The 24,102-nt window shown below is 32.9% G+C and overlaps 1 protein-coding gene across 1 annotated transcript; it reads left to right on the forward strand.

Annotated features, from left to right (window-relative positions):
• Positions 1–2,726: 2,726 nt before the first annotated feature.
• On the forward strand, positions 2,727–23,016 carry LOC107193205 (regulator of G-protein signaling 7; the record flags this gene model as incomplete). Its single annotated transcript, XM_015582609.1, has 12 exons — positions 2,727–2,941; positions 3,802–3,898; positions 3,986–4,036; positions 10,293–10,402; positions 16,369–16,485; positions 16,959–17,030; positions 18,669–18,863; positions 20,195–20,370; positions 20,462–20,535; positions 20,929–21,058; positions 21,147–21,368; positions 22,783–23,016. Coding segments are annotated over exons 1-12 (1,550 nt in total), but the record flags the coding sequence as incomplete, so codon positions are not given.
• Between the last annotated feature and the right edge of the window lie 1,086 nt (positions 23,017–24,102).

Below are 24,102 nucleotides of genomic sequence, written 5' to 3' on the forward strand. Positions count from 1 at the left end.
TATCTTTATAAAGATAAAGTTAGAGTGTATTAATTTATACAAAATTATTGTATATGTCTTACACCTTATTTATATACAAGGTGTTCTATTTAAATTGACCCATTCGAATATCTTCGAAAGTATTAACGATATTAAAAAATGTTTTAGATAAAAGTTAAATGGTATCAGGGGGCACGTTTTCTGACGTGGGTAACTTTCTTCTATGTGGACGCGTAGAGGTCATGAGAAGGTCAACTTTATTTTTTTTAAGTAGAACCGTATATTTTTCAATGCACCACTTGATGCTATTCGTTATTTTCTACCTAAGTCAATTCTGACGAATTAGTGTATTAAAAATAAACTGAAAAAATAGTCGAAATCGTTATTAACACTTTTATTCTCCAGACCTTTAGTATAAAAACAAATATGGCAAGATTAAAAAATATGGATTGGAAGATATAAAAAAAAATATAATACAAATTGTATGTTATTAAATATAGTCTGATATATGTCCTTTTTGGACTTATTTTCATCAGGAGAATCTTCTACATTTATTCATAACATTTTTAAGAAAGTATATTGAAAGGAGTAAAAGTTTAAATTTTTATCAATGGGTGATTCGTTCTGTGTGTTACACTGTAACCCAAGCGTCGGTCGCCGAAGGCTTATAGGGATTAGATACCGTCACACAGTGGGCCAGATCGAAGAATTCGCTGTTCATAACTGTTTTAACGTTATTTCAAGACTTAAGAACAATAATATATAGGTCGTTGAATTCGTCTTGACGTCAGCTATAATATTATTAAGTAAAAAGTATATTGTGATCATAGATAATTAATAACGCCTGAAAATATTCCACTTTGATAGAACGTATAACTCTTTAAAATTTTAAACATACCCCTTGTCAAAGGTGAAAAACTTCGACGATTCTCTTTACTTCACTGACTATTATTGTTTTAAACAAATTATTAACAATAACTTTTTAATCCAGGTGTGTTCTCAAGATAGACATATACTATTCATAAAAAAGAAAACAGGCACACATAATGTTTAATATGTTTTCCGGGGTATCAATACAAAGAAAAGTAATTTTTTCGGTGAAAAATGGTATTTATAAAAGTTTGATCTTTAAATGCTTCTTATACCTACAATTTTTAATATACCTCATTACTTTCATAGTTTTCGAATATGATACACATTTAGGAAGCAATATGCATTCGTTAAACATCGATATGAGGAATTTGACTTTTTTGCAAATGGACAGCTAACTCTTCGATCTGGCCCACTGTGCGTCCCCGAGAATCGAGGCCCCGTGACGACATCTGACTTGACCGACTTGAATCCGGCTTGGTGTACCATCACTACGTTCGACACCTTATAGTAGACACTCAATTCCCGCGCTACCGTTATCTGCACGGAAGCCACGCCCCTTGCTCACACGTATTTCTCACACACGTGCGTGTACTCTACTCTGTCGTCCAGGACACCCAGGCCGGAACACATACGGTGTCGCGTTTAACATGCATATCTCATCACAGAAAGCGAAATGTATATAATACTGTTTTAATAATGTTTTTATTGGTGGCACTTTCATTGTTTCTTGTCTCGCGGATCACATGTAATGGGTAAAAGATGCTAACCAAGCTAGACATTTGTCACTAAAATACGTTACGAATTATTAACTTTTTTACATAATACCTTAATACCTGTCATGTTTATAAGAACCTTATACGCAGATATAGCAAGATACCTGTCATACGCAGCATGTTTAAAAGAATCGATTTATGTAAACAAAAGTATTTTTATTCCATAGTATTTCAATATCATTAATAAGAGAACATAATTAACTTTCAGAACTCAAAAGATCCTCCACCTACGAGAAAACTGTGACTGCTAAGTAATAGCCTCCTCCACACTAAGAAACTTCTGTGAATACATTTTTCTGATATCTCTAAAAATAACGGAGATAATTAACATAACCGTAAAGTGCGTATATCCAGCCCACCCTATATGCAGCTGCGTTGCACAACTGAACAGCCGAGTGGTGGGGAAAGCGCTCGAGTAACTGGTCACCGATTCCTGCACGGTTTCTGGAAATTTAGCCCTTTATAGCCCCGACTCGTGCGGGAATCGAATGTCTACTGTAGCTCTAAACAATTAGGTAGAATGGGCCGATCCTGTCGACTTCCCACCCCTTACCGAGTACACTCGTGCCTCCAAGTGGCCCGGGCCTAATAAAGTTGGATCGGGTGGAAAAGAAGGTCATAAGTTCAACTCCGGAGGGGCCCCTGCACACCACCATATCAGCTTGCGTAGAGTGATAAACCATTCTTCGGCTCGCCCCCATTGGTATGATAGTGCATCGGCACTCGACTCCCCGAAGAAAAAGCTATCAGTAATCAGTAGATTTTATGCATTCATAGCCTATAGGGCTGTGTGAAATACAATAAAAAACAACACTTTTATCGAATCCAACGAGTCTTCTATTTTATTCTGAACCCAATAAGATGCTTAAGAGGGAAAATAAATTTCAACAATTGCTCCTGTCTTTATAAATTACTTTAGAATGTTTTATTTTGCATAAAAATCCGCAGCCTAGACTAATCAGTAATGAGTAGGGGTGGCATTACTCGGGGTTTTTTTTATCCCGATTTTCCAACCATTCCAACTTTATTAGGCCCATACTTTCATAACGTGTATGTGCATATATTTAAAACGATCATTTCTTTCTTATGTTTTAGTGGGCGTGCGGGGGTGACTGGAGTGATGGGATGGGGCCAGAGCCCCATGGAGTTCGGGTAGACCCGTCTCCGGCCCAGCTCCCCAGCCCCCTCCGCCATCAATATCGTCACAGCTCCTGCCAGCGTCGCAGAGGGCCACCTCGATCGCGATGGAGGCCTCTAGCAATCAACAACAGAAGGAGAAGGAGCCACGTGTTCATAGGCCTTACGCCTTCGATAAGGTATATGACATTTACATCAGAGAGTTCAACATGTTCGTTGTCGATGTAACCAAAGAAAACTCGAATTGAAGGACTCATACATGGGCGTAGTCAGGGGGGGGGGCAAACAGTATTAACACATCGATAGTCACAGTAAAAAAGGCTGTACGTAGCCAAACACGCTTTATTTTGTTTTTAAACTCATAAATTGTTGAAAATGTATGCGTTTTGTAATAGGTCGTGATTTAAATTATACTGCAATATTAAATATTACACAACAATTGTATAACTCTGAAGAGGGGGGCGGGGGCAAAATCCAATTTCATGTAGAGTGGGCCAAAAGCCACTTTTTTCCGTCCAGGGGCGGCAAGTACCCCCCCCCCCCCCCCCCCCCCCCCCGACTAAACTCCGTTCCACGTAAGAATAAACTCGTTTCGCGCATGGGACGAGATCTAAGGCCGTTCATTGGTAGAAGATCGGCAGATACAGCTAGCTACAAACAATCACATGCGTCAAACTTCTTTTCGATGCTTACTTCGTATCGCAACCGCACGTATCGATACCAAAACCAGTCAGTATCGAAACAAAAATATCGAGTAATGTGCTCGTATTTACTTGTATCGATTCATACCTATGTAGTTCTACGTTATTTCAAAATCAATCGCATTCATCACCCGTTTCTCTTTAGCACGATCATCAGTATCTTGATTTTAAATTTTTGTTAGGTTAAGTATTCTCTTTATATCGAAAGTATTAGAGAATTATTAAATATTATTTACTTGTATTTACTTGGATCGATTCATCCCTGGTTATGAGTAAAAGCATCGATACCTTGACGGTATCGGTTTATTCCTAAATCCATCGATGGTATTGTTTTCCAGATGGAGGGGCTGGTGCGGGAGATGCAAGACCCTGAGAACGGGGTGCCCGTGCGCAGCCAAAAACAATTTCTCACCTCAATCCCCTCAGCTTTCATGGGTGAGTGTCAACGGTACCTGCGTTGTGGAGTAAGCGTAACCGGCCATCACGGCCAGGACACTACAGTAGGCTGCCTGCGTGTTGCAGGTTACGATCTCATCGAGTGGCTGATGGAGCGGCTTTCTATCGAGGAATCAGGTACTGAAATTTCGAATGCACGTCTCTATATCTGGCTGATGATCATGATGATGATGATGATGATGATGATGATAATGATGATGATGATGATAATGATGATGATTATGATGATGATGTTAGTTCAATTTTGTCTCCTGGCACCCCCTCTAATGACACGTGGCTGAATCCGTGTGGCTGTGCAATTCGTGAATTCTGTGTCCCCCTCCTGCGGACGTTGCAATTTACAATTTATTTCCGTTGTATCGAACCTTATTGATGTGTGACACGTTTTCCAGGATTATGGAGAGAAACATTATACCCGTCTGAAACGGTTTATTTTGATTTTAATTTATTTTCATTCGTATTACTTTGATTCAGTGTTTAGAGTATGCATTGTGCTGACGATGGATATGCTGCTTTAGTGTGGTAATTAGTTTCGTCGTATATGTTGTAATTTTTTAGGAAATGGATCTGTTTGCAGACTATATAGGCTAGTGATGGGCGATACAGTATCGATATTTTGAATATTTTTTGTAGGACTGTAAGTATTAATGTTCGAATATTTTGAACAACCTCGAATACGAATAATTTATTCGAAGAACTTGAATAATTTGAACAATTCGAATGGTACGAGTATTACAATAGTACGGAGTATTCGAATATTTGAATATTCGAATAGTATAAAGTATTCGTATTATGTATTTGAAGATTGGAATAATAGAAGTGCTTGCATTTGGGATTGTACCGAGTAGATATTTGAAAAATAAATAATTGTAAAGGCCAATGTGAAAAGAATTTCACGATAAAGTGTGAAAAAATATGTTATGTTCAAATTCCTATTCAGTACAATTCAAAATTTTATCACTTCGAATATTCGCATAATCCGAATACTCCGAATTATTCGAATATTTAGAACAGCCCTAATTCTGTATCGATATTTAATGTGGCGATGTATTCCAGTATGGATATTTGACTCATAAATATCGAAATTTCGATACAATCGCTGCAATTGCTGTAACGGAAATGGGTCAATCCCAAGCTTCCCATAAAGTTTGTGATTGGTCGATTTCTTTTCCACACTGTTACCTGAAAATATGCCTTAGTAAATATCTGCTTAAATAAATTATTTATTTTCATTTTTGGATTTCATTATTTCTAATTTAGTTGCAAGTATCGATACCGACAGTATCGACATTTCATTCCCGATATACATGTGTGTAACCATACTCTGGGTACCAATACGTATCAATACCAAATATCGATACAATTCAAATGTATCGCCGTCACTGATATGGGCATACATGGGACCTCGAATTCTGAATGCTTGTTACATATATGGAATTTGATTTCAATTGGATTTTATTATAAATTCGGTGGTATTTATATTAATACCGTTTTTTTTTAAGTTTCATTCATTCATTAATTCAATAAGATTCGTCGAACTATTGGAGTATTTATATTAATATCGTTTTTTTAAGTTTCAAATAGAAAATTGTTTTAAACTTTGTAAATATCATTTAATTCAAGAAGATTCGTCGAACTGTGGTGATTTTTTTAGAACAAGACTCCACGATTGATTCACATTTGCAATATGTAGATAGTGTGTACATCTCACGCATGACAATGCAGCGAATACATAAATTTTTCATACGGAAAGTGCACATACATACGTGTTTATTTACTGCGTTATTTTAAATTCTAGTCAGCGTTGCATTTCATGTTGCTTCACACACATTCTATACATCGTGTACCTACCATTCTCACGCAATTCGAACATTCCACCATAGTACCAGAATGCACAAAGAAATATTATATCAAAATTTCACGCAACATATGCAGAATAAGATTATTGATTTATTTCGGAAGCTAGAGAACAGGAACAGCACGTACAAGAATTTATGTTTCGACAAGGAGCACAAAAATTAAAAAAAAATGTTTGAAAATATTTTTTTGAAAATTTTTTTCTACAAATATATGGACAACGAAAAACGAAATAAAATTTGTCAAAACTTTTTTTTCGTTATATTTTGTAGTTTATGAGTTATAAACGAATAAATAAAAGGTGCACTTCGGATAGAAAGGGTGGTTTCTTTTTTAAAGTCTAAAGGTGGTACCAGCCAAGTACAGCAAAATTCTTTGTCAGGTCCCATAAACAATTGAGAAAAGTTACAGAAAAATCGGCGTGTTTCTCTTCGCACATATCCCTTGTAAGGAATTTTTATTACTTTATTGCTACATTAATAGAGTCTCCACGAAAGAGCAAACACATTTCCCTCGTTAAGTGCATACAATATTCTCTTTGTTATAGTGTGCCACGTTTCTGTGACTTTTATAAATTTGTAAATGATTCTGCACAAAGAATAGATTTGTTTAGGAAATAATTGATGCAATTATCATTTATACAGAATTATTTCATTCGTTAAATTAAAATGGTTTTTTTAAGTTAATTTCTTTATTTTCATTATTTTATACTGTACTATCATTTATTTGTGTAAATTAGAGAGTTAGCTACATATTATATAAATAAAATATTTTAAGAATAATTATTATCTAAATAAAATGTCTTTTTATTAGACTAGCAATTCCTTTTGAACATTTGTACGTTGTAGCAAAATGATTTTCGTATAAATTATTTCATTTGATTTGGAATGGAACGGTTTATAATTTTATTTTGTATCTGAATAAATACCTCCCGAGATAATCTTGTAAATAATTCAGTGTAGTAGTGTGTAACACAGTTTCTGGAATCTCCAAATGAAACTACTTAGCCAACTTAATATAATTGCCTTAATATAATGTTAATTCTAAACAATAAATTTTCATTAAAAATTAAACTGTGATAAATATTTATGAATACTGATTCATATATTTACAATAAGTGTGAGATTTTCGTTTTTTGTAATACATAAAATATTACGAAAGAATGTAAAAAAATATGGAAATATACATTATACAATGGGAAAAGAAAAATCTGAATTATATCAGGTTTGATGTACTAACATGTTTATTAGATCCCTTAGAAACTCTTACAACTGCAATTTTGTTGCCTGAATTAATTTTAAAGAAATAAAATCAATTTTTGACAATTGACCAACCTTACACCTTTATTTCATTTTTTTAAATACTAAATTAAAACTACAGATTTCTTGTAATTTTATATTAAATCTCTTATAATTGCAATTTTGTTGTCTGAATTAAATCTAAATGAATAAAATCAATTTTTTTATATTAATCAACATTACACTTTTATTTTATTTCTTATACACCGAATTGAACTACAAATTTCTTAAACGATTGTAAACATTTGTAAACAGTATAACCGTAATTGATACTGTAAATAACTTTAAACACTCGTTATAATTATATTGTAGTATAATTAACAGATGGTAGTAAAAAGTTTTACAATCATCCATAGCAATAATATGTTCATTAGAAAACTATTGAATAGATAACTACAATTAATTATTGTATTTAACTTGATATTAACGTTAAAATATTGTAAAAGTAAAAATGTTTCTTTTCATTAATAAGAACGAATGATCTAATATTACAATTTTGAGAAACAGTGCTTTTTGAAAAGCATGGAATTGGGTATGAATTATGTTACATCAGTATAATAAACAATGCATTCCTAGTGTATTTTTTTTTGCCTATTCGATTTAATCTAGAAATATATTTAAGATTGAGTGGGACTTCTTGTAGAATAATTACATAATAAATTACTGGATTTATTTTAACATCTGTTAGGTTAATCTTAATCAAGAAACGTGATATTCCAACATAAAAATTTGATTACACACAAGGCTGAAATGTACAGTGGGTACAAATAGTACTTGCACAGCTTCCTTTTTTTTAAAAATAATTTTTTGCTTTCTACATTGGGTAATACAAATTTTCATTAACTTACATTATTTAACTATACTAATGATAACCTTCCATTACCTTTCTTCAATTAACTATACGAGTATAATATTAAACAATACTAGTGGTAAGCTTCCATTAATTACCTTATTTCATTTAACTATACTAGTGGGAACCTTCCATTGTCTTACTTCATTTAACTATACTAGTGGCAACCTTCCATTGCCTTACTGCATTTAACTATACTATTGGGAACCTTCCATTGCCTTACTTCATTTAACTATACTAGTATAATATTTAACTATACCAGTGGTAACCTTCCATTACTTTACTCCATTTAACTATAGTAGTATAATATTCAATTATACCAGTTGTAACCTTCCATTACCTTACTTCATATAACTATACTAGTATAACATTTATCTATACCAGTGGTAATCTTCTATTACCTTACTTCATTTAGCTATGCTAGTGGTAAACTTTTAAAATAGTTTGTTTTATCCTATTATACACCGTTCACTTTCTAAAACACATTTATTACAGAATACCTCAGTGCATAAATGCGTTTTTCCCCTGTATATCAGCAAACAGAATTACAGATGACACAAAGTAATAATAATAGTATAAGTGAGAATGGACGTGTGTAAACTGTAATACAAAGGTAACTCACACTTCAAAAAGCGCGCCACAAAAGTAGTATACATAGTATACTCGCTTGAACGTTAATAATTTTGCGATCAACATTCACTTATAAAAATAGATGTATGAACAATGTATGATAATACAGTAATTGCTTTATATTTTTAGTTGCAAATTTCATGTTATTTTATATATACAGGGTGTTCGCGGTAAATTGGATCAGCGTTTTTCTCGTAAACAGAAAATATTTCAAAAAAATGAATAAGGAAGAACTTACATTAATCTTACTGGCAATACGATAACCTATGCCAATTTTTTATATTTACATTATTTTTTGAGAAACGAAAGTGACCTTCACAATTTTAACTGAAATGTTATAGTTTTTTAATGTCATATAAAAGCGTGGGTCAAGGCGAATTCACTCATATGTAACACACTGACTTCCAAGGTCATGCAACGTCAATAATAAGAGAACCACACATGGATTTTTTATTATAAATATTGTTTATACTACATTGCCAAGAGATTTGAACGACATACAAAAAAAAAAACGCTTGTGCATCCATATGCAATGCAAAATTAGCACAAAGTACCAGGAATATAATCAACAGAGCTCAGAAATGCATTCTTGCTAATGGAAGTCGTATTAAACATGACATCTAGTCTTATCAATTTGTAGTCGCAACATTCTAGTAAATATTAGGTTGATGCAAAAGTTCGTTCTGTTGTTGGATCAGTTCTTTACCCAGAAACCTCAGAACTTCTATGAGCGCGGGATTATGCAGCTACCGGAGGAATGTAGAAAGGTCATCGAACAGAACGGCACATGCTATATTGATTAAATGTAATTTGCAGTAAATATAATTTTTCTTTAGTTTTTATCAAATGGGATTTTATTATATTTCTTTTGTGTCTGACCTTGTATGACCTTAAAAGTCATTGTGTTAGATATGAGGGAATTTTTCTTGATCCACTCTTTCATATTACATTAAAAAACATATAGCATGCCATTTAAAAAACTGAAGGTCACCTTCGTTTCCGGAAAAATAATGTAAATATAAAAAATTGACATAGGTTATGTTGCCAGTAAGATATGCTATAAGTTCTTTCTCTTCCATTTTTTTGAAATACAGTGAACTCTAACTATATTGCCACGGTCGGGGCTGTAGGGGAGTAAAATGGCAATTAGATAAGAGCCCCCTCCATGCTAAGTTTTATCGTCATAGGTTCGGCCTCAGCGTCTGCGCAAAAGCTATATCGTGCTGGTGGGAGATCTGTGTGCTCGAAAGTACGTGTGAAGGGGAAGTGCCTCGCGTGGCAATATGTTTAGTGGCAATATAGTAAGAGTCCATTGTACTTACTGTTTACGAGAAAAACGCTGGTCCAATTTACCGTGAACACCCTGTATATATACGCCTTTTATTAAATGTTCTGCACTGTATTCTTTAAATAATTTATGCAGACTATATACAGGTTTATAAACAATAGAATTAAAATAAAGTTATTCTCGCAGTCAACAGTGACAAAGTAGTAAAATGACATACCTCTAACAGTTAAATAAACAATAATTTGTTAAACGTGCCTTTATTATGTTGAAACAGCTTGCACCGCTCTAGATGTTTGTGCCCTTTATTAGTCACCGAAGAATAGACCATGATTCTGTCGAATTCAAGACCATTGCATGCGATATAATTGAATTACGATTTCGTAAAGTTTTTTTTCTTTCTATTGTTTGAACGATTTTCGTGGATGTACAAGTAAATTATTATGTTGACAGTAGAGGCGGTCCATATTGCCAATCAACTCTGCCAGTATGGCTACTTCTTCCCGGTAAATGATTCCAAGACACTCACCGTAAAGGATGATAGTTCTCTGTATAGATTTCAGGTACCGTATTTTTCTTCTTAATAAGCCTATAATTCGAATAACTATTGTAGTCGTGGGTACATGAGTGACTGTGCACACGTGTGAACAATGTCGGCTGTATATGACGAAATTAGGGTCTTATGGTATACATGGTGAATCACGCAACTGTAACAAGCCATGCATTCTTTTTTCGTTGAAGTTAGAAAAAAAAAGTTACATGCATTTCTGCACTTACGAAAAAAATATGGTCGTGAATTTGCATTCCACCTTGAACCATTCGACTTTTTGTTCTAATTTTTGTTCTAACTATTGGTTGTATAAAAAAAAAGGTTTTAATGAGTTATGTAGCATTTTAAAGGACGCATCGGATGGATACAATTTGATTTTACCTTATTTTTTTAGACATCAAGGTGATCTTGAGTTTTTCCAAGGTCAATACATTTTTTTTTCTAATACCACGTTGTTGACAGTAAAAGGACGAGTTCAACGACCTACAGCACGATGGTATTAAAAAATATATACAATGACCTTGGAAAAACTCAAGGTCACCTTGATGTCTGAAAAAATATAAGACATAAAAAAGTCAAATTATATTATAGTTCCTTAAAATGCTACATAACTCGTTAAAACGTTTTTTGGTACAACCAGTTATTTTAGATAGTAGTTCTTATTGACTCACTCTGTATAGTCTTTCTTTGGTTGAAGTTAGAAAAAAAAGTTACAAGAAAAAGATCAATGATTCAAGGTGGACTACATTTTCATGACCATATTTTTTTAGCAAGTGCAATAATGCATGTGCATTTTGCATATTGAATGGTGAATAAAAAACTACCAGGGTATGTGGGTCAAAAGCTAATAATTACCGAGATATTTTTCAGTGAAGGATAATTAAACTTCTGTGCATGACAAGTCCATACAGCAATTGTCTGCTTGACACAGGACTTGTTTACATTAAAGATTAATTAAAAAATATCTCGGTAATTGTTAGTTTTTGGACCCATATACCTTAGTAGTTTTTCATTCAGTATTCAATATTCTTTCGAATCGCAATGTCAAATATTACAAATTATGATACAAAAGCTCAAAGTCACTTTCATATCTCGATAAAAAAACGAAACATTAAAAAACTAATTATCCCATTATATGTCCTGCTCGATATCAAACGAATTTCGTTTGAAACGTTTTTTTACACAAGTAGTTTGTGTGTAAATTTAGGTGGTACAATTCGGCGACTCACCCTGTATAATAAATTATATATGTATATACAAGGTGAGTCAATAAGAAATAGTATCTACAATACCTCATGACCTATTAATTGTATTAAAAAAGGCTTTACTGAATTATATTTTAAGGAACGCATCGGATGGATAGAATTTGATTTCATTATATGTGTTGATTTTTTTTAGTTATATAGGTGACCTTGAATTTTTCAAGGTTAATGCATCTTTTTTTTAATACCATCATGCTATAGGTCATTGAATTCGTCCTTTCATTAGCAACAACGTGCTATTAAAAGAAATATGCATTGACCTTGGAAACCACGAAGTCACCTTGATATCTAAAAAAAAAAAGTAAGATATAATAAAATCAAATTGTATCCATCCGATGCATCCCTTAAAATGCTACATAATTCAATGAAACGTTTTTTGATACAATCAATTATTACCGAGTTATTTTAGATAGTACTTCTTGTTAACTCACCTTGTATATAAATTCGAAATCGCCCAAATTGCGACTTGGGATTTCTTCGAAAAAATTCATTGCAATTGTAGGACTAAAGTCGCCCAAATTACGATAAATTGCACAATCTGGCAACACTGATAATATTCCCCCTTCCTCATAAGGCTGTGCTTCGTCGTCGCACCGTTACCCCCAGCATTCTGTGGCGTTGGCCAATAATAGACAGGGTAAGGCGGAAGCGATTCGCCAGCCAATGAAAAGAATCGTAAAATCGTATTAACTACTCCATAAGATCTGACTTTCGGAACCAACTGATGCGATCTTATTGGGGGACTAGGGGATTCGAATAAACTCATGGTTCAGTTTAACTTTCATCTAGAGAGCTTATAAAATTTATTGACGCAATTTCGTAGAATAATAAGAAAAACAAGACAACTTTTATGAAGCATTCTGTCACATTTATTTCACGTACATTCGTTTGCTCTTGCCAAAAAGGGCAAAAGGGATGAAAGAGTAACACACTAACCTGAATTGATATAACGCGAATAACTGAAGAAAAATGTATATTTATTGAGACTAATAGTATGAATGTCAACAAAACTGAAATATCACAAAAATAATTGGAGTTAGTAGAATTTTTATAATAATTTTCAATTGAGAAATACTGTTTTAATTCTTAATGAACGATAAGCCACTGGGTGGCCTTTATGCAATTACCCTTAAAGGTTAATATTATAGTAATATTATTAATAATAATATTGTATAATCCATAGGTAATTTTTTGTTTTGGCATCAAGTATAATTTTTTATCATTATGTATTTGCATAGATACTGTGTTTGCACAGGTTGCCAAAAACGTTCGATGAAGTTTAAAAACTTTTTGTAAGAAGATCGAATGGATGAAAACAAATCGTCGAAATTTATGCCCAGAACTATTTTATTAATCGTTTATATGAAATTTAACAATTTCCTAACGGAATCATTCGAGGTTAAGAAATGAATAACATATTAGTAATTTCCCAAAATGTACAATGTAGTTACATCAAATGATTAAACAAGATTTTTTAAAAACTCGTAAACAACAACTTAGATGAGAAGCTTAGTTTTTTCGTCAAGACTCATAAGTTTAAAGACAGAATAATAATTTTCTGTGTGCATCGTACACTGTAGAAATTTGTATAAAAATAAGGATAAAAATGTAAAGAAGCAGGATATTACAATAGTTGTTGGAAAGCAGTGACCCACAAATTACAGTCCACCACACCATTGGAAATTTCAATATTTTTGCAAGTCTGTAAAGAAAACTGACTTACCAACATGATTTAATGTTTTATTATTTATTTATTCATAATGCTTGCCTTACAGCTTAGGATGACTTCCGGTTTTACATTGTATAATGCATATTTTATTTCGTTTGTATTATTTTATTATCTTATATTATTTTGGTTTTCTAACCGAAAATTTATCAAATTGGTCCTGTCGTTATTCTTACTCTTAACCCTTTTAGTACCTTGGAACCGATAGGGTTAGTGGGTTTTTCGAAAATTACTTTATTTTCGTAAAATAAGTTTATATAGTGGAACTTCGTTTGCTGAATAAGAACCATAAAATTTTGAAAAAACGTGAAAATATCTTCATTTTTAAGAGAAACATATTAATTTTAACAGATACTTCAAAAATCGCATGGTTTCCAAGGTATTTTTGGACGGTATCTTGAAAACTTATAAGGTACCATAAGAGTTAACCAACCTGATTTAATATAATATATCTTCAAATATTCTTTCATTTTCCCATGTACAGTATTTTCTGATAACAAATATTACCCAAACTTCCCTACATACAAAACGTTACATTAAACATTTTTAAAATGTTCAATAATGGTCCATAACGAATTCCTATTGAATTTTAAATTTCATAAATTTAAACAAATTAAAAGTTTACTAAGAAGTGTTTTACGTCAGACGAACATTGATATTCACAGACGAGCTGTTAATTTATCAAAGTGATCGATTACATAAACAATTATATCAAGGAAATTCAAATATAAAAAGTTAAGCGCTAACCAAGTATTTTGGCGCTAAAATTTGAAAAAATGAAAAATAAAAACTAGAGTTAGTCAGTTTGATACAAGCGATGCAGAACGGAAAGGGCTTTTTATATTCCCAACGAGCTAAGCCAGCTAGACCGTATTGCATCTGTTTTATTGATTGGAAAAGAGCTGACCAAAGGGAAAGTTGAGTGGTCATGTGGTCTATGTTCCCACGACCTCCTTCTTTTAACAGGTGCCACGGTGCGCCTGTAACTCTATAGTGCACTTTTTCCCCGAACGAAGCCTAGGGCAAAGAATAGAACGGTTATTCACCCGATTTGTTTCAAACATCCGGGATAGAATGTATTTGTACATGGAATTTGAAAAATGTAAAAATGTAAGGGTTACATACCTTCGAGCTGTTAAATAAGAGTAAAAAAATAGGGAACAAATAATAAATAAGAGTGAATAAAATTAAAAAATGTTTTTGTATATGCAGAATTATTGTTTATAAAAATTCAACATACACATCTTATATGTTATTTCCATAATAATTTCTGAAAAAGTGAGCTATATATCTATCAACAGAAGAAAATGACTGCCTTTTTTAAGAAGTAAAGCTTTTTCATTAATTTCTTTTTCAGGAATGTACATGTCTCATATTTATTGGTATTGAAAAGCAATAGACAACAGCATTGATATTTAAAATTTTATGTACCATCACAGCAAAACTGTTCATTTTTACGTACAATAAAAAAATAGTTACAAAAAGAATACAAATTTATTTTTACATAAGGTGAATTTACACCACTGTAAAGAATAAAGTTAGATTTTAATTGACTATGAATGTAAACAGATGATGCCTTTAAGATTTTTAAAATAGGATTAACTCAAATTTTTTAAATTTTGACTTATACCACTATAATTCTCAACCCATCATTCTTCACGTTCTCTAGGCATATTAGGTCGTTTCTGTTCGAACCTAATTTTGTTTACTATTTGAAACTTCGAAAAAATCAGAAAATTTTTTGGGATTTTTAACAGTCTCTACCACATTATACAATCGTTCGTTGGGTCAAATGTTTGAAATTTTTGCTCAATGAAAATGAAAATAAGGATGAATGTCCAGGAAAAATGGGAAGTCACTTGGGTCGTCAACGACCCATATTGCCTAAGGAAGGTTGCATCCCTTTTTTAAAATCAGAAAGTTCCAGTCAATATTCACTCTCGACCATAAGTATCGGGATACCTGATGTTTACAAAGAAAATGTGATGTTTCATAAATATTATACATTATGGGCCATTTTCATAACTTTATATTAACATCTACAGTACTGAAAATATTTATTGCATAAAATAAGATTGATAAAATCATTCGTACCCAACCTTTTGTGGCCAAGATAGTAACCTACACATTTTTGCAATAATTACCTATTTTTTAATTAATTCTCCTAGCACTGGTAAAAAGATTTTATTTAGATTATAAACTTTGCGGTATAATGTTGATTTATCCGTTTATAATAAGCTATGATTATAACAGTAATACTGATTTCGTTATTACAACTATAAAGATGAACAATTAAAATACCAAATATCAAGTGTAGACAGAAGTAATGGTCACTTTTTCGTCGAAATTCTCTATTAACCCTTTGAGGATCAGCGACTCTTAGGATGCAATTGTTAAAAACTCAGAGGATTTTTATATAACAAAAAAAACTATAATTTTTCAAATTCCATAAAAATTTGTTTATTTAGTACTTATTCAATTACAATATGACGATAGAAGGCAATAAAAAGTGATAATGATAAATTGTTAGCAAATTACAGGGGTAAAATAAAATCGTTTCTTTAAGCCTAAAAGAGTTAATATTGACCAATTGATACAACGTTTCTTACTTAAAACATTTTTTTACTGTCCATAACATTATGCAATCTTTCTGGAAAAAATGGAATTTTCCAATTCAAAATTGAATTGTCGAATAAAATATAATTACAGTATCAATATACATAGATGCGACGACCGTTACTTCTGCACACATCCAATACAAGGATTTATTAAGTAAGCTGAATACAGGGTGGCCAATAAGTCACTTTAACATTTAAAAATGCATAAAAATTTTTGTTTCTTAATTATTATTCGTATTTGTAAAATATATTCGTTTATTGAAATTATTAAATTTTCGAACTGGTAAAGTGACTTATGGACCACTCTGTGTACCTTTATGATACTCTAACTGTTCAGACATTAAAGTATAGACATATCTTTCTTAATATATAGACACCATATTATTGGCCATGGCAACACAGAACCCCTGATAATGTGGAGTATGCGATTTATCTGGCTAAGAGAACTTTAAGAAACAAGCAACGCCATGCTCTTGAGGATTACGAGATCGTACGTAAATTCGGTTTATTTTTATTCCTTCAATATTTCGTACATCGTTGCTCCAGTCCTTAATTGTTTTATCTTCACTAGTTTCTAAACCGAGAAAACTGATTTTAATGTTTACGAAATTTAATATTATAGGAGTAGGAAAGTAGTAAAATAATTAAACACACTATAATATCATCTACTGAATATCTATTTATTACAATATTTAACAAAATTTGATCAATATGAATGTTTAATTGTTGTTAGTATTTGGAGATACAACCGTCAAAAAAACATTACTTTTTCAAAGTTTCGGAGTTAAGACTTAAAAGAATATTTGTTGTTTTCTAGGTTGAATTTTCTTTGTATTCTTTGAACAAATCAGACGCACGTAGATTGATTAACTAAATGTTTTTTAAAATGGAGCTAGAACAGTTGAGGAACTCGGGCCACGATATGTACTTTATTTCTCTTATCACGTGATTTTACTTTCCCAGGAAGCTTTGAGCAGCTTACGTAGGAACCTGCAGAACAAGTGGGATATTATACAACTGCAAGCCGAGGAACAGGTGAATAATTTAATCGTTTACTGCACATGTGATTTACTGCACCTTTTTGCGACAAGAGTTACAAGAAACGATAAAATGACGTTTCTAATTGATTTTCACGAAAACACCTATATATATGTTGTGTTAACTCTCGCATGACTATGGCTGCGTCACTCGTCGTTTTTTCACCTCGACGTTGTTTCGAGCAAAGAGAATGTATCCAACAAATGAACAGAAAACAATTTCTATAAAAATGCACATTATATATTACTTTTTACAAATTTTTATAAATAAATATAAAAATGTTATATTATACATATACAGAGTGTCCTACCTAACCTGAGCATCCCTTTTAGACCTGGTGGTCAGATCTGTGTACATGAAGTTTCTTATAATTTAACAAAAAGCCTTAGATACAGTGTGGTGCAGTTCCATATTTTTCTTATAAATTTGAATTTTTCCATGTTCTGAATGTTTTCAGTAGATCTAGTGAATTCAGAATTGAACAAACTTTTTTTAAGAATGTTTAAAAAACATTTTTTTAAATCAAATATCATCTAAACAATCTATTGAGTTAAAATGTGTAATCAAATATTATCTAAACAATCTATTGAGTTAAAATGTGTAATCAAACATTTTTTTACTCTTAAAAGAAATTTCAAGTCTGACATGGTTAAATATCTCACTTGTTTTTGAAGATAGACGAAAATGTAAGAGGAATATAAATATTGTTTGGTTGGAGATGGCAAATACTGTGATAATAAAAAAATTGTTCTCAAGGTCATCCTTTTCGAAATTTCAAGGTCATCGATGTTTTTGTTAATGGGACTACATATTTTTATCATCGTGAAGTAATAGTTGAGATCAAGACCAATCCAATGATCTGTAATAGTATGACCTTCATGTAACCTTCAGTACGAAAAATCCATTATCACCTATTATTACTATTATTATCTCTACATTGACTATGAAAAATAAGTTATTGTTTACAGAAATGTATCGAAGTTGATAGACATCACATTAAGCCTTTGTTAAAATAAATTTTCTTCACTGATCCTTCTATCGTAGTTATTTTATTATTTAAAAAAAAATATAACCAAGAGAAATGTTTTTGCTGATCACAGTTTTGGTCCTTCCAATGGAATAATATTTCCCTCTAATTTTATAAGGAACGACGAACAAGATCAACCAGTGCATTAAAAAATACATATATGATTCCGTTTGAAAAAACAAATTTGACCTTCACATGTCCTCTACGGATCCACCTAAAAAAAACTACTCGCACAGAATTATTTCCCCCTCGAAACCATTTAACTTTTACCTAAAGAATTTTTAGGTATCCTCAACGATTTCGAAGATAATCACGGGGATTGATTTAAATGACACCCTTGTATATGTATACAGAGTGGTGCAAAAATAGGGTTCAGAACTTTAAGAATAGATAGCGCTCGCCAAATAGAGAAAAGAAGTCCTAACAAAAATGGGTCGAAAAATGAATACTTTCAGAAGTTACAAACAAATTTTTAGACTTGTACGGATCACGAGTGACCCGGCCGTCGGTCATAACGGTCAGTCACGCGAGGGTTGAAATTGTCCAATTGAAGTTATGCACATTCGAGCACGTGACTCCTTGAAATGGTGTTACTTTTGTGGACTCAGGTGCGACTCTCGAAGGAGCGGAAAAAAGGGGACAAGATTGTGAGCGATTCCCAAGAACGAGCCTTTTGGAGGGTTTACAGGCCGCCGCCTGGTTGTCTCAGTAGCCTTGAAACAGCGCCCGTGCCCACGCGTTTTCGTCCAGGACTTTCGCGTCCTCCGTCGCGCAAACGTACCTTAAACGACCTGCAGCGCGAGGTGAATACTTCCTCTTTTATCCATATCGATCTTTTGTCGTTCATTTAACGAACCGCGTCGGTGAAAATGAACAGGACAATAAACAGTCACGTACTGTCTTTGTCGACAGTGGTTACCAACTCGACTAGTATTTCTTTTCAGAAATTCTTTCTCGAGAATTTCTCGAAAAAAAGTAAAGTTTTTGATTTCTTATTCCTCGAGCAATTTTTCGAGAAATATCCTATCACATTGTTAAAGTATAAAATAGAAAATTAGAGAAAATTTTGAATATCTCGGTATTATAAAGTAAGCAGACGAGGAATCGTGCGGAAATAGAAAATTTGAACCATTACATTTTTCAATATACTTTTATGAAAGTGTTACGAACAAATTGAAGAGATTCTCCCGGTGGAAATAAGTCCAAACGCGACGTAATTCGGATTATTTTGTAATAATGTACGATTTGTGTCACGACATAATGTATGAATTAAAATTGTTATTGTTGCATTTTTCCTATTCACAAACATACTGACATTCTAAAAAAAGTATCATGTATTGCAGATACTGAGGTAAGCGTTAGAGAACTTTCTCTAAATTTTCGGTTGAAGATGCTGGTTGGAAAAAATTCAAAATTCTAAAAAAAAGCTGAGAATGTTTTTAATTGTGTTAAACACCTAACAAAAATATCCGAAAACTTTTAAGGACAATACTTATGGTAATATGTTGTTATTGTAGAAATATGAATTGTGTCGCTTCTAAATTTCAATAAGAAATTTGCATTTTCAGCATTTTTTAGGGTTTTGAATTTTTTCCAACTAGAACTTTCAACCGGAAAATGTTCACTTGCAACAAAATCGAATCGAATTGAATTTAAGGATATACAGTAAATCCTCGATAAGTATTCGATGGCTCCTCGGCCCTGAACGTTAAATATTTTATAAACTAATGGTCATATACGGCTGAAACAAATATTATTCGCCTCAGAATTCCAAGCTCTACCACTGTAATAAACCTCGTTAAAAAGTCAGCGTTACACTTGAGGATCTCTGCTTGTCAGTGTAGAGAAGCCTCCGAACACTCATCGAGGTTTTACTGTATACTATTATAATTGTATATATTACTATCATATACAATGTAATCATCTAATCTGCTTTAGTAACGTGCAAAATGGTCTTGAATTCGATGAAATCAGTAATAAAAAATATGTGTTTTATTGAAATATACACAAATGTCTAACAATCTATCAGCGAAAAAAAATATAATTTTAAGTTCGTTCAAGTTAATGTGTTTCATATCGTTGTAACGCAACCATGTATCAAGAATTTATAGAAATATATTTACTTTAAAATTAGGTGGCCTTTTTGGAGAACAGCTTAACACGCACAAGAATAAAAGTTTCGACAGCAATTGAGAATTTGAAGTCGTACTTCGAGACGTATGTCGAATATGACCCAATGTTTGTACAACCGCAACCATCCAATCCTTGGATCACCGACGATCAAACATTTTGGCAACTAAACAGCTTCGTGTCAGTATAAAAAAAAATTAATTGTGTTACAGATATTAATATCAGTAAGAAACTGTATTTACTGTTAATTTGTTATATTTCGTTTTTATAGAGTGGAAGTTCCAACGGAGAAACGTGTTAAACGTTGGGCTCTATCGATGGAGGAGTTAATGTCTGATCCCACGGGTGAGTCACAAAATATACTTACATTTTGTCAGTTAAACGCACTATCGTCAAAACTGAAAATTCTGATTTTGAGAATTTGCTTCAATTTTATCCCAAGTATTTGTAATCTTTATTCTGACGAAAAATGTGCTGTAAATATAGGAATTCAGAAATGTATTATAAAGTCTATTTAAGGCAGTCAAGGTACTAAAATAGATAACTTTGGAAATAGGTCAAATTTCATACAGTTTTAAAAACTTTATTAATCTACTTAATTTTATTTTAGCTTGCTTAACTTATTTTTCCTTTGCAAAAAATCTAGTATTTTTTGTTTGTGCATATTTGGTCTAGTTTATTTATCTTTCAACGTAGGAAGGAAGGACAGATGTTTAAATTTGATGTATTCTGACGCAGGTCTGCAAGAGTTCACAAATTACTTAAGGAAAGAGTACAGTCACGAGAACATACGATTTTGGTTGGCAGTTAAGGACTTAAGACACAGTTTTCAAGCACAAATACACAATAAAGTCAACGAAATCTTCAAGTATGTATGATAAATCACATGTTGTGTAATAGATAAAAAGTAAACAGAATTTGATAGAAATGAATGTTATTTGACAATGCTCCTTTAGGGAATTCCTGGCACCTGGAGCCCCCTGCGAAATAAATATTGATGGGAAGACAATGGAGAAAGTCCATCAAGAAATGAGACATCCAAGCCGATTTACATTCGATTCCGCTGCTGAGCACGTTTATACGCTACTTTTGAAGAAGGATTGTTATCCTAGATTTATTCGCTCTGATCAATATCGAAACCTCTTAGCAGCTGGTGTGCAGCCTTTACAAAAAAAGAGGTAAGCTTCAAGTACCTTTTTCTTGTGTATTATACATATATTTAACTTCTTCATTCGCAAATTATTTAAAAATTATCAAAAAAATGTTTTGGTGTATTTTTGGGTATATCACATAGCATATAAATGATTCGCAAGAATATTTTACCATTTTGAAACCGTCTAATGCGATTTTTCATTCGTTGCCATTCGACAATATTTTTACTTTTATCATAGTTATACAGGGTGTCTCCGCTAACTTGAACACCTCGAATAATTACTTAACGGTGCATGTTATGAAAATTTTGAGGCGTGGAATTTAAATGGCATCACGGGGAATATCTTATAAGGTACGTGCTTTTTTTGTGGATAGAAGTATTTAAGAGATTTCAAGGTCAGCTTGATTTTTTTTAACGGAACAACCTATTTTTGGTACCATAGATTGATAAAGTATCAAATTCTGCGTACAAATGTGTTGACCTTCATACGTCCTAACACTAATAGTTAACGAGATATTTACCAAATAATTTTTAATACGTACTTACTATCTGGAAGCTAGAGGTGCACGAACTGATGCTCCTCAACTTCAATACAGCGATTTCAAAACAGTGATTATTTTGTAAATATCTCGTTAACTATTAGATTTAGGACGTATGAAGGTCAACACACTTTTATTCAGAATTTGATACTCTATCGATCTATGGTACAAAAACTAGGTCATTTCGTTAAAAAAAATTAAGGTGATCTTGAAATCTCTGAAATGCCTCCACCCACAAAAAAAGCACATACCTTATAAAATGTGCCCCTTGATGCCATTTAAGCTTCACCGTTAAGTACACCGTTAAGTCATTATTCGAGGTGATCAAGTTAGCTGAGACACCCTGTATACCGGGTGTAACCATAATGTTGTAGGACCCGGAAATGGGAGATTCGTGAGGTGATTTGAAACAAATTTTTCCTTAGCAAAAATGTTACTCGAAGCTTTGTTAACGAGATATTTACGAAAAACCCCGACCAATCAGAGCGCGAGTCCGCCGGCCGAGCTCCCGCGGTAACGTTGACTACGCGCTGCAATTGGTAGCCAACGTTACTGCGGGAACTCGGCTGGCAGACTCGCGCTCTGATTGGTTGGGGTTTTTCGTAAATATCTCGTTAACAAAGCCTCGGATAACATTTTTGCTAAGGAAAAACGTGTTTCAAATTACCTCACGAATCTCCCATTTCCGGGTCCTCCAAGATTTTTGTTACACCCTGTATGATTTGAAACATACAAGTAGTCATAACTCGTGAAGTTTATTAAATATCTGAGTGTACTGTGCTCTAGACAATCGTATGTGAAATAAGTGCATGAAATCCTAAATCTAGTGATGTCGAGTTAAAATTATAAAATTTAATTCATTCAACGGAGAGGGGAAAATAGTTGTACCTAATGTTGTAGGTTTTTTGTCTTCGGTGGACAAGCCAAGAAGAAAGTTTCTTCCACCTCGACCACAACGCCTAGCACTTTGCAACATGCTGTAGGTAGTACGGCCGGTGGTAAACGTAGAGGAAGCGATCGAAGTCTATCCGGATCTGCCCACGAGTTAGCCGTCTGCGGTGTTCGAGATACTACATCGACACCCCGAGTGCCACATTCACACAGTCAGTCGAATCTCACCGACATACCATACAGGTGCACATTTTTCGTGTTTTCTTATAATTATTCGAGTGATACTCATTGCTCAGATACTTTCTTTCACCAAAATTTTACATATCAAAAATTTTCGTGCTTATTTATCGCTCCTAGCACCTTCATCATCATTGTATTACAGGGTTGTCAACTAACTGTGTGCACCTAAATTATTTCAAACAATGGGAAAAAATGAAGCTACGTGGGTTCATGGTTTTGTGGGACACATAATTATAGTGATTACAGTTTAATTGTGAATGGAACCAGCAGGGAGATACAAATGTCTTTCGTTTTTTTAAATGCAATGTCTATATTTTAAGGGTAGAAATTTACAAAGCGATAAATTCTAATAAAACAAAGTATTAGGGTAGGGTTGTCCTCAAATTTATAGTTTTTGTAATATTTAATGTTTAATGCACAATTCCTTGATTTCCAGTTGGGACAATCTTTTAACTTTCAATTCAAGTCACAATCTTCAACTCCATATCTTTTTAAAATCGACATGCTAAATATCTCAGTCACTGCAAGTTTCATAACATATATACGCTAATGTTTTCTTCACCAGAATTTATTACTGTCTAATTCCTAGTATCAGAAAATAATAACTCAATCTCCAGAAATGAAGATGACTTTTATACAGGGTGAACCACGAATCGTGATCAGTAGATTACTCTGTCATTAGCAGTCCGATCGAAAATGTTTTTATCAGGTATAGCATGGTTTCAAGAGAGCTTTAACGTGATTATAGCAAATTTTTTGTGAACTCTTTTTTTTATGATTTTTCAAGTTCACCTTCAATTTTTTGCAAATACACCTATAATTTTTATACGTCTATCTGTTAGAGGATTTCAAGACGAATTCGGTAAGTATCATAACATACATGTGTCACTTTTCTTTCCATCTGGGTCGAGAAAAGATTAAAGAACTATTCGAACTGTAATATTACAAAGAGTATCGTATGCTACGCCATTGTACGCGTTCCGATGTTGAGCTCTTGCTTACTGTTTGTAAACATTTCGTTCTGTACATTCGAACACACCTAATGATATCTACTGATCACGATTCGTGGTTCACCCTGTATACCCCTGA

The sequence above is a fragment of the Dufourea novaeangliae genome, unplaced genomic scaffold (assembly GCF_001272555.1).
Source record: "Dufourea novaeangliae isolate 0120121106 unplaced genomic scaffold, ASM127255v1 scaffold761, whole genome shotgun sequence".
Taxonomy (NCBI): Eukaryota; Metazoa; Arthropoda; class Insecta; order Hymenoptera; family Halictidae; genus Dufourea; species Dufourea novaeangliae.